Source organism: Ursus americanus, chromosome 16, assembly GCF_024610735.1.
Source record: "Ursus americanus isolate L20-20 chromosome 16, mUrsAme1.1.p, whole genome shotgun sequence".
Lineage (NCBI taxonomy): Eukaryota > Metazoa > Chordata > Mammalia > Carnivora > Ursidae > Ursus > Ursus americanus.
Window position 1 is genome coordinate 49,389,378 of NC_142142.1, and position 15,293 is coordinate 49,404,670.

General features: G+C 49.4%; 1 protein-coding gene across 1 annotated transcript; it reads right to left on the reverse strand.

The window, feature by feature from the left end:
* Window positions 1-2,462: 2,462 nt before the first annotated feature.
* HINFP (histone H4 transcription factor) lies at window positions 2,463-14,045 on the reverse strand. The gene is made up of 10 exons (XM_045797960.2): window positions 13,518-14,045; window positions 8,464-8,648; window positions 6,102-6,331; window positions 5,736-5,847; window positions 5,426-5,578; window positions 4,841-4,918; window positions 4,633-4,753; window positions 4,408-4,546; window positions 4,193-4,317; window positions 2,463-3,444 (listed from the first exon to the last, which is right to left on the reverse strand). Exons 2-10 carry the CDS (start codon window positions 8,636-8,638, stop codon window positions 3,021-3,023), a joined length of 1,557 nt encoding a protein of 518 aa, XP_045653916.1. The 5' UTR covers window positions 8,639-8,648; window positions 13,518-14,045; the 3' UTR covers window positions 2,463-3,020.
* Between the last annotated feature and the right edge of the window lie 1,248 nt (window positions 14,046-15,293).

Genomic DNA, 15,293 nt, shown 5'->3' on the forward strand with positions numbered 1-15,293 from the left:
CAGAACAGTACTGTAAATGTATTTTTTCTTATGATTTTCTTAAAACATTTTGTTTTTGCTAGCTTTATTGTAGGAAGACAGTATACAATACATATCACATACAAAACATGTGTTAATTGACTGCTTCTGTTCTCGGTGAAGCTTCTGGTCACCAGTGAAGTTTTAGGGGAGTCAAAATTTACACATGAATTTCCAATTGCGTGGGGAGTCAGCATCCCTACCTGCATTGTTCAAGGGTCAACTGTATATTTTTAAATCAATTTGATGTCTTTATATATGCTTCATCGTTTAATTTTTTTTTTTTTTTGGTTTTTTGTTTTTTAAAGATTTAATTTATTTGTCAGAGAGAGCACAAGCAGGGGGAGCAGCAGGCAGAGGGAGAAGTAGGCTCCTTGCCGAGCAAGGAACCCGATGCGGGACTTGATTCCAGGACCCTGGGATCATGACCTGAGCCAAAGGCAGACACTTAACTGACTGAGCCACCCAGGTGCCCCTTCATTTTGAATTATATATGGAAAATGGGGCACCACCATGTATCCAAGGTTTGGAGCCTTTATTTTTAAAGATTTTATTATTTTTAAGTATTCTCTACACCCAACGTGGGGCTTGAACCTAGAACCCTGAGACCAAGAGTCACAAGCTCTGTGGACTGAGCCAGCTAGGCGTCCCAAAGTTTGGAGTCTGTAAAGTCTTCACCTGGTCTTGGTTAGGAGAAAGGTCTTTCATGACTTGTTTTTGGGGTCTGCTTTTGGCCCTGTTCTACTCAACTTTTTTTAACCCACCTCTTGGGGACAGGTGTCAAGTCTAACCAGACAAAATTCACTAAGGACAAACACGAGAGCCTGCTGTTAAGTCCCAGGTAACCACTGTGTATGTCTGAAGTGAAGGTTTGGGCAATAACAAAATATGTAAAGACATGGGTTCTAGAGGGCAGAGCATGGTGTAACCACCAAAACACAGGCCCAGAGAAGATTGGGGGGAGCCCCAAATTACACGACACAAGGAGGTATAGAAGAAACTGAGGACCTTAACCCAAAGAAGCCTCAGTTGTCTTCGACTCGGGGAAGGCGTGCTGGGTGAAGCGGATTACACTTGTTCAGTGGAGGACAGGGTGTGGGTGGCAAAGTCAGTCAGTACAGGACCCTGGAAAAGTGAGCCTGGAAACCCAGTGATTTTGCTAGTGCCAACTTTTCATCCACATTTCCGCTCTCCTCCACACTGCCCTTCCTTCAAGTGCTCCTCCTAGCCTGAAAGCTCTCATTATTTCTTGCCTGAGTTCTTGCAGCAGCCCCGTAACTCACTCTTCCACTGTGTATTCCCCATCACTAGCAGAATCACCAGCCGAAAACCTCCCATGGTCCTTCTGGGTGGCCTGGCCTGCCTTGCCGGTCTCGTCTCTTCCCCATGGCTTCCTGCCCTCTGTGCTGCAGACATAAAGTACTCCTTCAGCTTTACAGACCTAGTTTCCTCTCCATGAAGTAACTGGTCCGCACCTTTGTACACGGTAGCTCTAAGCACTTCCTCAATGACGCCTTTCCTGATCCCCCGCCCAAGGAATACTGCCACCTCCTTTTTGGAGCCTCCTCAACGAACCCCGCTCGGCTTCTGTCGCTCCACTTCTTTAGGTCTTTCCTTGCCTCTGTACCGCAAGTCTCTTCAGGGCAGGTCCTGGGTTTTATTCATCTTTTATCTTTAGCACCTGCCACGGTGCCTGGACTATATAGGAGGAACTCAGTAAATGGCTGACAGAATTAACAAAGAGATTTTTCTTCCCTAAATTCTTCCTGCAAAGGCACACAGTTTTTGTGAAGAGAATTAAATATGGTCCTTTGCGGGCAGCTTTCTGTCCAGCTAGGACCCCTGAGAATATATCCTTGAACTCTCCAGAGTGGAAATCCCCCTAAGAATGGACACAGGGTGCTGAGAAGTGGCTAGACAGGCCAAAAGAAATGGTTCTTATTTTGGAGGGTTTCAACCTCGTTGAGACTCTAGTGAAAAACAGACCCTTTCCCCAGGAAAACACACATTCAGACAATTTTCTAACTTGGTTCCTAAACCTAGAGTACCTGCCATCCCCTGGGGCCTCCAAATCCACCTTCCTCCCCACCCCCAAGGCTTCCTTCCCAGTCCCACAGGTAAAGAACCCCTACCCCAGAGGCACTGGGTATCTAAGCAGGACTCAGAGGGGTGGCTGTGGCCAGGTGTTCTCCCTTCCTGATGAGCCCCGCGCGCGTGCATCCTAGAGCGCTACTTCTGCCCACTCACGGGACCTCCATGGAGACGGTAGATGCTCCGAGAAGTGGAGAAGTTTCACCAAGCGGGTGGAGGGAGGGGAACAAGAGGAAAGTTAAAAATGAACCTCAGTCACTAGAAGAACAAGCCTAACTATTCAGCTCCTCTTCTGGGCAGCTGCATCTCCTCACTGTCTAGTCAACGGCCAGCAGACATAGGGAAGAAATGCGTAACAGCCAAGTGTTTCTTTTATTACCAAAACAACGGTTACACACACACTCAGTGCCTCCACTCCCATCCCTGAGGATAACCAGGAAGGTCCTTGGGGTTGTAGGAGCCCTCGGAGGGAAAGGACTGCCTGGCGCACACTGCCTTGGCTGGTTGTGAGGAAAAGGCCCTCGCAGGGACCAGTTACACGGCATCCCTGGACCTAAGGACCCCTAAAGATGGGAATGGGTACAAGCTGACAAAGGATTTTAGTCACCGTTTCAGCATAACTAGAGGGTTATGGGCAAGCCCGATACTAGCCCCTCTACAGGAACACACACGACCAGGGTCGCCCCCTCCAGGAATCCAAACTCCTCAGGATCCCCACCACAGGTGGTCTGGCAGAAAAGGGAAGTCTTTAGAGTCCACTGCATGATGCGAGCCGGGTCCACAGTGCACCGCACTGCTCTCAGCACCACTCCTAAAGGCCTCCATTGGCAGGGGCTGCCCACGAGGGGCATAGCCACCAGCCTGGCTCAAACCCCAGGGCCTGCGGGGAAAAGGGTCAGGCTCCGCAGCCTTCACAGCATCCGGACTTCTGGCTCCTCAGCTATTCCCTGAAGCTTTTCCATGATGTCCCCTGAGGGGGGCTCAGGGGCTGGGGGGGGCTCTCCTGGGGCTTCGGACAGCACATAGTAGACAATCTCTTGCTCGCCTTGGGCGTTGGTCTGATTCACCACATGGATGACGGGGCTGGGAGTGTCCTGAGAGGCTGAGAGGCCTGTCCCCTCACTGCTCCCGCCCTCCACTTCCTCCTCAGCCTCCTCCTGGGGTACCAGCTCCCCTGGCACTGCTTCGAGAATGATGCCCTGCAGGCTGCTCTCGTTCAGTGACGCTCCCAGGCCCGAGCCCTCCTGCGGCCGCCGCAGCAGCTGCTGTGTCAGCTCCACACTCTCATAGCGAACCAGCTGCAGCCGCATGTAGCCATCTTCATGCTCCTTGTACCTGGTGAAGCAGGAGCACACGGGGCAGCAAGCACGCACGGGGGGGGGGGGGGGGTGCAGAACGTCCCGGAGAGCGGCAAGGTAAGGGACAGACATGAGGGATGGGACAGGCCCTGGGATTTTAAGTGAAAGGAGCTGGACACCAAAAAGGTCTTTATGAGAATATGTAGAAGACAAGAGGGAAGGAGCATTACTCAAAATAGAAAACTGTATGTAGGAACTTGGGGGAGAGAGAGAGGGAGGGGGGTGGGAAAAAGAAATGATCTGTGCCGGACAGTGGGGGTGTCACAGGATTTATGAGATGGCCGTGGAGCTACGGACTAGGACCTTAGGCTCAAGTTGTGGTTCTGGCTGCAGGCCTTTGGCACCACATTCAAAAATCAAAAAAGTTATTTTGCCCTGCCACTTTGTTTTCAGGGCTCCTCGAGCCTCAATGGAGATGGTGGAGTACCATCAAATTAAAAAAAAAATTTTTTTTTAAGATTTTATGTATTTATTTGAGAGAGAGAAAACACAAGTGGGAAGAGGGGCAAAGGGAGAGGAGCTGAGCAAAGGAGTGAGAAGCAGACTCCCCGCTGAGCAGGGAGCCCAAGGAGGGGCTGGATCCCAGGACCGGAGCCGAAGGCAGACGCTTCATCGACTGAGCCACCCAGGCACCCCAAATTCAAGGTTTTTAACTTGTTGAAAAGGTACTGTGGCGGTGGGGGGGGAAGGTCTGTGTATCTAGAGGGTAGGGTTGAGAGACATACCGAAAACGGGGGTGCCCGGAGGGCCACTTGAACTGGTGCTTCTCACGAAGATGCACAGTGAGGTTGTTGCCCCTCGTGAAGCATTTGTCACACACGTGACACTTGTACCTCGGCTCTGAGTCTCCCTGATGGGGAGGGGAGGAGAGTGAGGCCAGCTCCTCATGCTGGGCCCCCCGCACCTCTGCCAGCCCTCTCCCACCGACAGCCGCACTCACTTCATGCACTTTTCGGTAATGGGACTTGACAGAGCAGAGGGACCGCGCACTGAAGCTGCAGTTCTCAAAATCACACCTGTAGGCTGGCTCCTTGCTGTGGGTATCCAGGTGCTTCCGCAGGTCAATCAGATTCTTGCAGCTGCAGGGAGAGGTCAGGAGGGGCTGGAGGGCATAGCGGACACCGGACTGTGAGTTCTCTGATTTCCAGCCCCCGGTTCCCCTTACCTGTAGTCACAACAGTCACACTTGAAGGGCCGGTCCTCGCTGTGGCGAAAGCGCATGTGGTTTCGGAGGGAGGATGGCAGTGGACAGGTCATATCACACAGAGGGCACTTATAGTGATTCACTGAGAGGAGCAGAGAGGGGGCTGTGATCTGAAGCCTGGCGGAAACCTGGAGGGAGGGCCAGGAGCTTGGGGGCTCTGGCTACTCACCGTGGTTACGCATATGGTCCCGCAAGAGCCGCTCCGTGGCAAATCTCTTGGAACAGTGAGAGCACTGGAAGCGTTGCTCTGGGGTGGGGCAGGCAGAAGACACGGTGGGCTGCGGGGGATGGCGGGGAGGCGCAGAGAGGAGAGCAAGCCCGGGAGAGGGGACCCACCCAAGGAAAGGGGGAGCTTAAGAACTGGGATGGACACAGTACCACTGAAGGAGCACAGGACTTAGGAGTCGAGAACCTGAATTAGAATCCCTGCTTGACCCCTAACTAGCTGTGCAACCTCAGGTAAGTGATTTAACCTGAGACTCAGTTTCTTCGTCTGCAAAAAGGGGGATAAGCAGCACACCTCATGGGGCTGTGAGGATTCACTGGGAAAAGAGACAGGGCACACGGTAAAAGCACTAAAGTAAAATCTACAGACTCTCGGGCAGCCAAGGGTGTAGCAGGTGACTGAGCCCTAAGGACATATGTAGCCAAGCTGCAGATGCCTTCAGTGGCCCCCTCTCCTGGGAACACGCCCTTAACCCCCACCCCAAGCAGGACAGCCTGCACCCACTCCCCTTCCTCTCGGACTGCTTACGCTCCAATGAGGTCTGGCGACGAATGTGATCTAAAAACTTGGTGTTGTTGGCAAACATGCCCCCACAAGTGGGGCAGGCCACCACCTTCTCCTGGGTATGGCTGCGGAGGTGCTCTCGAAGCTTCCGGCAGTCCTTGAAGGTGCAGGTACAGCCTGGGAAGGAAGGCCCAGTCAGGCTCCAGCCACAGACCACCAAGTCTCCAGGCAGCGGCTAAACTTACCCCATGGGACTGGGCCCATACCTAGCTGCCCTAGGCCCTTAGCAACCCCAGGTGTTCTTTAAAGGCCAGAAATTAAGGAGCAGCCCTACCTTTCCAGCCACACAGCACCACATGGTTGTCCTTGCCGACTGCCTGGTATTCACAGCACAGGCTGTGCGCTTCCACGTGCCGATAGAACCACTCAGGATTGTCAAAGGAACTCTGTGCCAGGAGCAACTTGAGGTAAGGACTGAGGATGGGTAGAGGGACTTTTACCCCTAAGTGTCCAAGGGGGACTCCTTGGCTGTCTCCCAAATTAAGTTGGCGGGGACGTGCAAGTTTGAGCAAGGGAGCTACCCAGAAATGAGATGCCAGCAGGAACCTGGCATACACAGGGCATCCCTGAAAGGGTCAAGGCATCATGAGCTAAGATCCCCAACTTCCTTCCACCCCTATTCACAGCACTGCCCGCTGACCTCGCAGTGCTCCCAGAGACAAAGGAAGTGGTCAGGGATGTCAGGGATGATGTTGCGGCTCTGAAAGTCCAGGATGCAGGGGCTGAGGTCGGCCTGGCTCTGCAGGGCCTGCAGCCCCCACTGCTTCAGCTTGGTGTGGTAGCAGTGGAAGTAGACATGGCGGATGAGGTCAGCCGAACTGTCCATAGAACAAAAGCCACACTCCTGCCACAAGCAGGAGAATTCTTCCTCTGCAGAAAGGGGTTTAGAGGTAAGAGTCTGATACTTCGCAAAGCTCAGCTCTCCCACCTATAGCACTTAGCAGCGAGAGAGGAGGCTGGACTCTGACCCGATTACCAGGAGATCATTTGGCAAATACCAGCATTTAACCACCACCAATTGTGCACGAGGCACTTGGGATATAACAAGTAAAGAGTGCCAGTCCTAGCCCTCACAACAGCGTTCAGTCATGGAGAAAAAACATTAATCCAGTAATCACACGTGTAAATATAAAGCTGCAGTGAGTCACGAGTTCTGTGAGGGGGGCCGGGGTCTGGGTACTATAACATAATCCAACAGAGGTCATTTGATGTGGACAGGGATGACTCGGAAGTGTCCCTGTGTTGAGACGTGAAGGACGAGTCATCTGTAAACTGTAAACAGAAGGAGAAGTGTAGTCGAGGCAGAGGGAAGGGTGTGTGCAAGGCCCAGTGCCAAAAACTTGCAGATGGCAGGTGTGGCTCGCAGGCGTTAGTGGCTCCGGGTTTCTGAAGCTCTCTTCCAGCCTGGGACACCTCCCACACCTTCCTTCAGACCACAGTCCTTCTTTTTTCCCCCATATTCTGCCCAAGACCTGTCATTTCTGGGAAAACCATCAACTGCTACAGTCCACTGCCTAGCTCTCAAGCAGCTCTCTCCAAGCACATTTTCAATTCTTTACAGGGGTTTACTTGTCTTAAAAAGTAGGTACTTTAGGGGGCGCCTGGGTGGTGCAGTCGTTAAGCGTCTGCCTTCAGCTCACGGCGTGATCCCCAGCGTTATGGGTCAGGGCGTGATCCCCGGCGTTATGAGATCGAGCCCCACATCAGGCTCCTCCGCTATGAGCCTGCTTCTTCCTCTCCCACTCCCCCTGCTTGTGTTCCCTCTCTCGCTGGCTGTGTCTATCTCTGTCAAATAAATAAATAAAATCTTTAAAAAATAAAATAAATAAAATAAAAAGTAGGTACTTTAAAAAATACAGGAGGCGCCTGGGTGGTTCAGCTGGTGGAGTGCCCAACTCTTATCTTGGCTCAGGTCTTTTTTTTTTTTTTTTTAAAGATTTTATTTATTTATTTAACAGAGATAGAGACAGCCAGCGAGAGAGGGAACACAAGCAGGGGGAGTGGGAGAGGAAGAAGCAGGCTCATAGAGGAGGAGCCTGATGTGGGGCTCGATCCCAGAATGCCGGGATCACGCCCTGAGCCGAAGGCAGACGCTTAACCGGAGTGCCACCCAGGCGCCCCTTGGCTCAGGTCTTGATCTCATGGTTATGAGATCTCCATGCCCAGCATGGAGCCTACTTAAAAAAAAAATATATATATATATATATATATGTATATATATATATATATATATATAATATACACACACACACACCCTAATTTCTCTTTTGTACATATATTACTTGACTTTTGAAACTATTACTTAAAGTTCATAGTCACTAGACGTAAAACAGAATTTGAGGTAGGGGAAAGAGAGCTGCCGCCATACTTTCTATAGAACAGAGTTCTTTAAACTGTGTCATGACCTATTAGTGACTAGAGAAATCAACTCAGGGGATTGCAAGCCTATTTTTTTTTTAAAGAAGGCTCCATGCCCAACGTGGGGCTTGAACTCACGACCCTGAGATCAAGAGTCGCGTGTTCCACTCATGAGCCAGCCAGGCACCCCTTTTTTTAATGGAAAAGAACAAGACAGAACACTTCAGAGAGCATTTAATAAAGGCAAGGATTGTTTCAAGTATTTTTTTAACTTCTGTGTATGGGGTTGGGATGTAAAATGTATTCCTAACTGGTAGTTGCAGTAAAGAAAAAATCGAGAAGCATTACCAGAGAATCAGAAAAGCAGGCTGTTGACAGCTTGTCCAATATGATCCTTCTTAAAAAATAAAATCATCTTTATCTAACATATGTATATATGCAGAAAGACATCAAAAGAATGTTCGCTAAAGTACTGTCAGTAACTGCCTTTTGATGGCAGGCTGGCAGATTCGTTCCACATACCCTGGTGAATCCGTTTTCTATAAAGTGTCTACAATGTTTTTATAAACAAAAACGGCACAATCGGACAAGTCAGATTTTCCACCTTCCTTGAGCTCTTTTCCCTTCCTGTCCTGGTCCCTTACCAAGTGGGTCCTCCTCCTCCTCCTCTTCCTCCCCGGAGCCATGCAGGTGCTGCTGCAGGTGCTGAGTGACGTGCTCGCAGAACTCCTCCATGGCCGAGCACACAAAGGAGCAGGACCCCCACTCACACTGCAGCCCCAGGTTCTCCTTTCGGGGAACTTTCCCCGGGGGCGGCATGGCCTTCACCCTAGAGGAGGAAGAAATCCAGAGCTGCAAGGATTCCACCAAGTGCCACTGGGGGTGAACGGCTGCAAAGCCTGCCAAGAACCAGTAGGCGTTTTTCCTGTGACCCATGAGAAACTGCTACTCCAGTTCAGTTCCTCAAACCTCTGGAAGCTGTCTGGTGTTCTCGCGAAGGGAAAACACACACTAACATTATTGAGTGTGTGCCAGGCACTGAGCTAAGAACTTGAACAGCCGATTTCTCATGAAGCTTCAGAGCCACGGGCCGAGAAGGAATTAATTATTCCGATGGGATGCAGAACAGTGTGCGCAGGTTCAAAGAGATAGCTTTGGACAAGGACCAGACTTCAAATCCAGACGCCTGCATCCACCACCTGTGAGCTGTGTGACCATGGCCAAGTAACTTCACCCTTCTAATCCTCAACATCCTCAGCTTCGAAACGCGGGGAGCAAAACCCTTTAACTTCACACTTACTGGAGGTCAAGCACCACACTAAGCACATTACCTGATGTCACTGAATTACCAACACCACCCAATGAAGGAAGTACTATTTTTAACTTCATTTACAGATAAGAACTTCAGGTGCAGAGAGGTTAACTGGTTTGCTCAAGGCCACACACTAGTGGGGTGGCAGGGTCAGGTCAGGCTGACTCCAAAGTCCGCATTCCTTCTAACCCATGCAGCTTGGGGATGAGCCCAGAAGCGCTTTATCTCTTACTGCATCCCATCCTAAGTCCCTGCCCAAATTTTAACCCATCATACAATCCGCCTTTGCCTAACCTATCCAGTGGCTACTCACCACTCCCCTAACATCCTCTAGACTAAAATATCGAGGTGACCCTGAACAATAGCCATTCGAACTGGGCGGATCCACTTATATGCAGTTTTTCAATACTTTTCGAGTACACTGGAAAACTTTTTGGAGGTTTGCAACAATTTGAAAAAATTCACAGATGAACTGTGTAGTCTAGACATACCTAAAGAATTTGGAAAAAGGTATGTCATGATTAAATACTAGTCTATCATTTACTATTTATTATTTACTATTTATTATCTTTTATTTATCATTTACTACCATAAATATACACATATCTATTATAAAAATTAAAACTCATCAGGGCACCTGGCTGACTCAATCGGTGGAGCACGTAACTCGATCTCGGGGTCATGAGTTCGAGTCCCACGTTGGGCGTAGATTATTTTAAAAAAATTTTTTAAGTTAAAATTTATCAAAGCTTACACACACAGACTGTACATTATCTTTTCATTTTTGATGTCTAGTGTTAGTAATACGTGTAACATCTGCAGTGTTTTGTTTCATGTAAGACAATATTGATGTAGGTACTGACAATTCACCTTATGAAGAGGCCACATGAACTTACAGTATCGATAAATACAGTCCAGTACTATAAACGTATTTCCTCTCATGATTTCCTTAATAACATTTTTTTCTCTAGCTTACTTTATTGTACGAATATAGCACACAGTACATTTAACATACAAAACATGTTAATCAACTGTTTATGTTGCTGGTAAGGCTTCCGGTCAACAGTAGGGCTATTAATAGTTAAGTCTGAGGGGAATCAAAAGTTACAAATTAGGGGCTCCTGGCTGGCTCAGTCAGTGGAGCATGCAATCTTGACCTCAGGGTTGTAGGTTCTAGCCCCATGTTGGGTGTAGAGATTACTTAAAAATAAAACCTTTAAAAAAATACCCCAAAACAGGGGCACCTGGGTGGCTCAGTTCAGCTCAGGTCATGATCCCTGGGATCAAGCCCCACGTTGGGCTATGTGCTCAGTGGGGAGCCTCCTTCTCCTTCTCCCTCTGCTTTCTGCTCTCCCTCCTTGTGTGCTCGCTCTCTCTCTGTCAAATAAATAAAACCTTTTAAAAAATAACCCCCCCAAAAAAAGAAAATAAGAAAAAAAAAAGTTACACGTGGATTTTTGACTCCATGAGGGTTGGCATCCCCAACCCCCATGTCATTCAAGGGCCAAATGTAGATTCCATTTGAACATAAGAAACCGTATCTATCCAGTTGATACCGTACCTTAGGTATTCACAGCGTTAGGCATGCTGAGGCCTGTAATAAATATCTGTTGAAGAAAGCTAAATAAGAAACTGCGTGTTCTCCATCTTTAATACACACACAAATGCAGAGTGCTCCAGCCCCTTCTCTAGAGGTTCCGATTCAGGATCTAGAAATCTGCCCTTTTACCTCAGCACCCCAGTTCTGATGCAGGAAGTTCCAAGAGCAGGGTTTGTGGAACAATCAAGGAATAGTTTCCCTCGTTACATTAGAATGACAGAGGACAACACTGAAAGCAAAAGTTCTGGGGCAAGAGAAAACACTAAGAGGCCTTGACTCTGCCCCTTGAATGTCCTGGATGATGCTCCCCAGTTGCTGCTGCCTCTACCGCAGTGGGCCCTGGAAGGGAGCAGGGCACTGGTCTACCTGAGAGAGGTGGGAGCTCTGAAAAATACTTACTACATACTGACAGGGAAAAAAACCAGAGAAAATACTAAATACATGAAATCCTTCATGTCTGTAAGTACAAGAACCTACTGTACCTAACTGGTCATCAGAGAAACCCTTTTTTCACCCACAGCTTCTGCCTCCCCTCTGAGAAGAAGCCAGTCACCTTTGACACTCTGGGGTATACATGGGGCTGCAGGGCTGCCCTAGACTCACAGTGAACCCCATTAGGAAAAAATGCTGACTATTTTTATGATGTTGGCGTAGGAAAAGTAGGGAAAGCCTTCCTAAGTCAGATATAACATCCCAAACCTCCTCTCTCTCCTGCCTATAGGATCGAGTCCACTTAGAACTGCACACAAGGCTCTTCTCCAACTGGCCTCAACTTACTTCTCCAGGAACTGGGTAAGGAAACTACCACGACTGAAGGCCTCCCATGAGTCAGACCTGTGGTGAGCCCTCTCCCAAACTTCATTTCATTTGATGCAAGAGCACCCTGACTCTAACCCGAAGGTCATGCTCTTCCTTGTTCACACCATGCTGCTTCTCTGGTTTCCTCTCCTGTCCATTCATTCCTCTTCCTCTCTGATTCAATGATCTTTATCCCTAAACACATTACATTCTCCTGAAACTCTCTGCCTGAGAAACTTCTACCTACCCTCCAGCCCAGCGTCCCTTCCTTGGTGAGTCCTTTCCCAATTCATCCAGGTACAGCTGGAAAATCCACCTGCTGTCCCTTCAGCACTGTCTACAGCTTCGTTACAGCGCTGTTACAATGGACTGGAACGTCTGTCTCCCCCAGACTAGGAGCTTCTCTGAGCAGGGACCATCGCCCCTTCCCTTCCCATTCCCAGCATTAGCACAGAACTCTGCACTATTCAGACACTCAGTGTCAGGATGTGATCACACAAGCCTTCCTAAACTACTTGCCCCTCGGATTACTCTTGTCTCTCGGTTCTGTGTCTGGCATAGCTAACACCAGAAAATCTCAACCCTATTTGTATGCTGCCCATGGTCATTTGATGTGTTCTATTCTCATTCGTGCAACTGGACAATATTAGCTGCTTCTGAGCAGGAACCATATCACGCCCATCTGTGTCCCTAAACTGTGTCCAGCATGGTGCTGAGCACAAATACACTAAACATATACCTGTTGTTGGACTGGGTAAGGCCCAGGAGGTGGGCTATCTAGGTATCTAGATATCTAGAATGACCTGAAACTCAGGCAAAGCTCCCTGAACCCCTCTTTCACTGTCCGCCAGGATTCTTTCTTTCCGTGCCCTGCTTGTCTCTACCCTGGGGAGCTGCGGGTCAGTGACTATCCGGTCACCACTCCTCTTTCTGTAGGCAAGGAATACAGTGAGGCACTTTGTATACTGGAGAGGGCACTGGACTAGCTGTCAGAAAACCTGAGTTCAAGTTTCCTGTCTCAATTATTTTACCCTGCCTAGAGTAATATAACATTTATTAAGTATCTACGGTAGGCAAAGCACTGTTCTAAGTGTCCTATATGTATAAAAACTCATTAATACAACTGAGGTATTATCATCCCACTTCACAAATGAGGTAACGGGTCCTGACAGGTTAAGTAACGTACCCAAGGCTGCAAAGCTAGGAAGTGATGGAGACGGAATTCAAAGCCACGGAATTCGGCTCCACTTTCCTCCTACACCTGCCATCTTATCTCTCTTTGTCTGATTCCTTCCTCCCCATTGACCTCGTATTTGTATACACAATACCCCAAACACGTTTTATTAAGTTAGTTATTCTGTCAGGTTCCTCCAATAAACTGTGAGCTCCTAGAAAGCCTGGCCTGTGGCCCATTCAGTTCTAACTTCAGGGCCAGCACATCTTCGTACAAGCTCTTTTAATGTTTAAGTGAACCTATAACTTATTACTTTACTTTTTGGATAAATAACCTAGCTTCTTTGAACCTGTTTTTTTTAAATGTAAATGGAATGCTAATATCACACCTGGTGATGGATTCAACAAACCTGGTTAGAAAGCTCCAACATTTACTAGCTGTGCGACCTCCTGCAAGTTACTTAAGACTCAGTTTCCCATGCAGCAGGGGAATCATTATGCCTGCCTCACTGAATTGATTTATAGACTAAACTAGATAATGGATATTAAAATGCTCAGCCTAACACCCCGCCAGAACTCAACAAGTGTTAGCTATTTGTATCCTTGCTTCTGAGGGTGAGACAATCTAAGCACAATTCTACAAAAAAGTCAACAAAAGGACAACCGGCGGAATCCCTAACACTTCATCTGGAATCACAGTAAGAAGCAATCAGCAAATACTTAAGAGTATATATTTTAACGCAAGTCACTGAATTAATCCTGAACGATATTCAAGAAAAGGAAGGACCTATGTCCTGAACCACCTAAGGACTCACAATTTGGCCGAAAAGATGACTCCGACGTGTGAAGACAACCGCCAAAACAAAGCGCCGATGAGGGAAGTCAGGACAGAAAGAAATCCCAGTGCACAGGCGAGGCGGGGAAGCTTGCCGTAAGCGGCGGCACCCGGGCTCCTCAGACACCGGTAGAATTCGGACAGAAGGAGATCGTCCCGGCAGGTAAAACCTCTCCCTCGCAGCTCCGCTGGCGTCCTGGAGTCCTTCCCCCACTAAGGCATGGCGGTGACCATGTCTCAGCAGCAGCGAAGCCCCGGACGAGAAAGCAAGGAGGTTCGAGTCGGGGTTAGGGGCCGGGGGCACTGCAGGCGCCAGGCAGACCGACGTGGCCGAGCTGCCAGAGGAAGCCTCGCCAAGGCGACTAAAGAAGAGCCTGACCCCGGCAGCCTGCTCAGAGCGCACCCCGACGCAGCCAGGGGAAGCCCTGAAACCAGCTTACCGCCCCTCTGCTGCCGGCTCTCGCCAGCTCTTCCCACCTCGGACAGTCTCCGGAAGGGCGCTTGAGCGACGGCCAGCGAGAGCCAATCGCCGCTCTCAGATCCCTCTAACAGCCAATGGCCGCTGCGACTGACGGAACCCGTGCGCGACCAAAATACGGAAGGGGCGGGACTGAGGACCGGCGGACTGCGGGGTAGGTATAGTTGCTGGCGCCGCGGGGTTGCAGGAGAGGCGCGGGCTTCGATCCCAAGGCCCCGAATTCCTCCGACTGCGCAGGCTCCGCGCTCGGCACCCACTGGGCCTGCGCGGGGCTCGAGCGGTACGCCGAGTGGGGTCTCTCCTTCCTCGAGTGGCTTACTGCGTTAGCTGCCGGCGAGCGCAGGGAGGAGGAGCAGGAGGCGGTGACCGCTGCGCGGAAGGCTGCGTGTGCGGAGCAGTCAACCCCTCTCGACCCAAACTGGAGTCCTACCTTATCCTTCACCCTCTTACTCTGATTTTCTTAAATATCGGTATTCCTGTGCCATCTTCTGTTTCCCCCACCACCTCTCCTCTTCCGAGGCTCAGTGAACAGCCATGTTATCCATCCACTCCTTCAAGTCAGAAACCCGGTAGTCCTCCTTGATTCCTCCCTCATCTGTTACCTACGATCCTCCGCCACGTCCTGTGAATTTTACCTCCTTAAACACAGGAGCTCTCAAATTCACCCCCCATCCTCTGCCGCCCCCTCGGTAGTCTGTTAACGACGTCCAGCCGGATGTCTACACTATCTGGTTCCATTGCGTGCACTCTTGCTTCCCTGCAAGCCATTCTCCACGGAGATCTGATTAAACCACCACCCTGCTTTCAACACTTCAAGGCCTTCTGTGGCCTCGAGGCAAAAACCCCAAACCTTACTGAGGCTTTCTTAGACCCTTTGGCATCTGAGTCCTGCATACTTCAACCGTGTCTTTAGTCCTTCTTGCCCTCACTTTCTTTTCTCCAGACCAGAGTTTCTTTCAGTTTCTTCACCATACCTAGCCGCCTTTTACCTTTCCTGCCTTGTACTTGCTGTTGCTCTGCCTGGTGCCATCTTCCCCCTTCTCCCCCTCTGACATGTATTTGATTGACTTCTACTCATTCTTCTGGTCTCAGTGAAAATGCTTCTTTTCCCAAGAAGTCTTCCAGTAAGGGAAGGCAGGGATTGTGTGTGCTCTTCAACTTTATGACTCCATCACTTAGCCTAGTGGCTGAAACATAAAGGGTTCAAGAAATATTTGTTAAATAATGTACCTTAGTAAAGTTCATTGAGGTTGAGATTTATTGTTACATTTTTCTAAC

Coding starts and splice junctions, on each gene's coding strand:
- HINFP (XM_045797960.2), bottom strand. CDS start 8,638: ATGCCGCCCCCGGGGAAAGTTCCCCGAAAGGAGAACCTGGGGCTGCAG. Junction 4,754..4,840: donor GGACCATATGCGTAACCACG/GTGAGTAGCCAG, acceptor TGCTCCTCTCAG/TGAATCACTATAAGTGCCCT. Junction 4,318..4,407: donor ATTACCGAAAAGTGCATGAA/GTGAGTGCGGCT, acceptor CCTCCCCATCAG/GGAGACTCAGAGCCGAGGTA.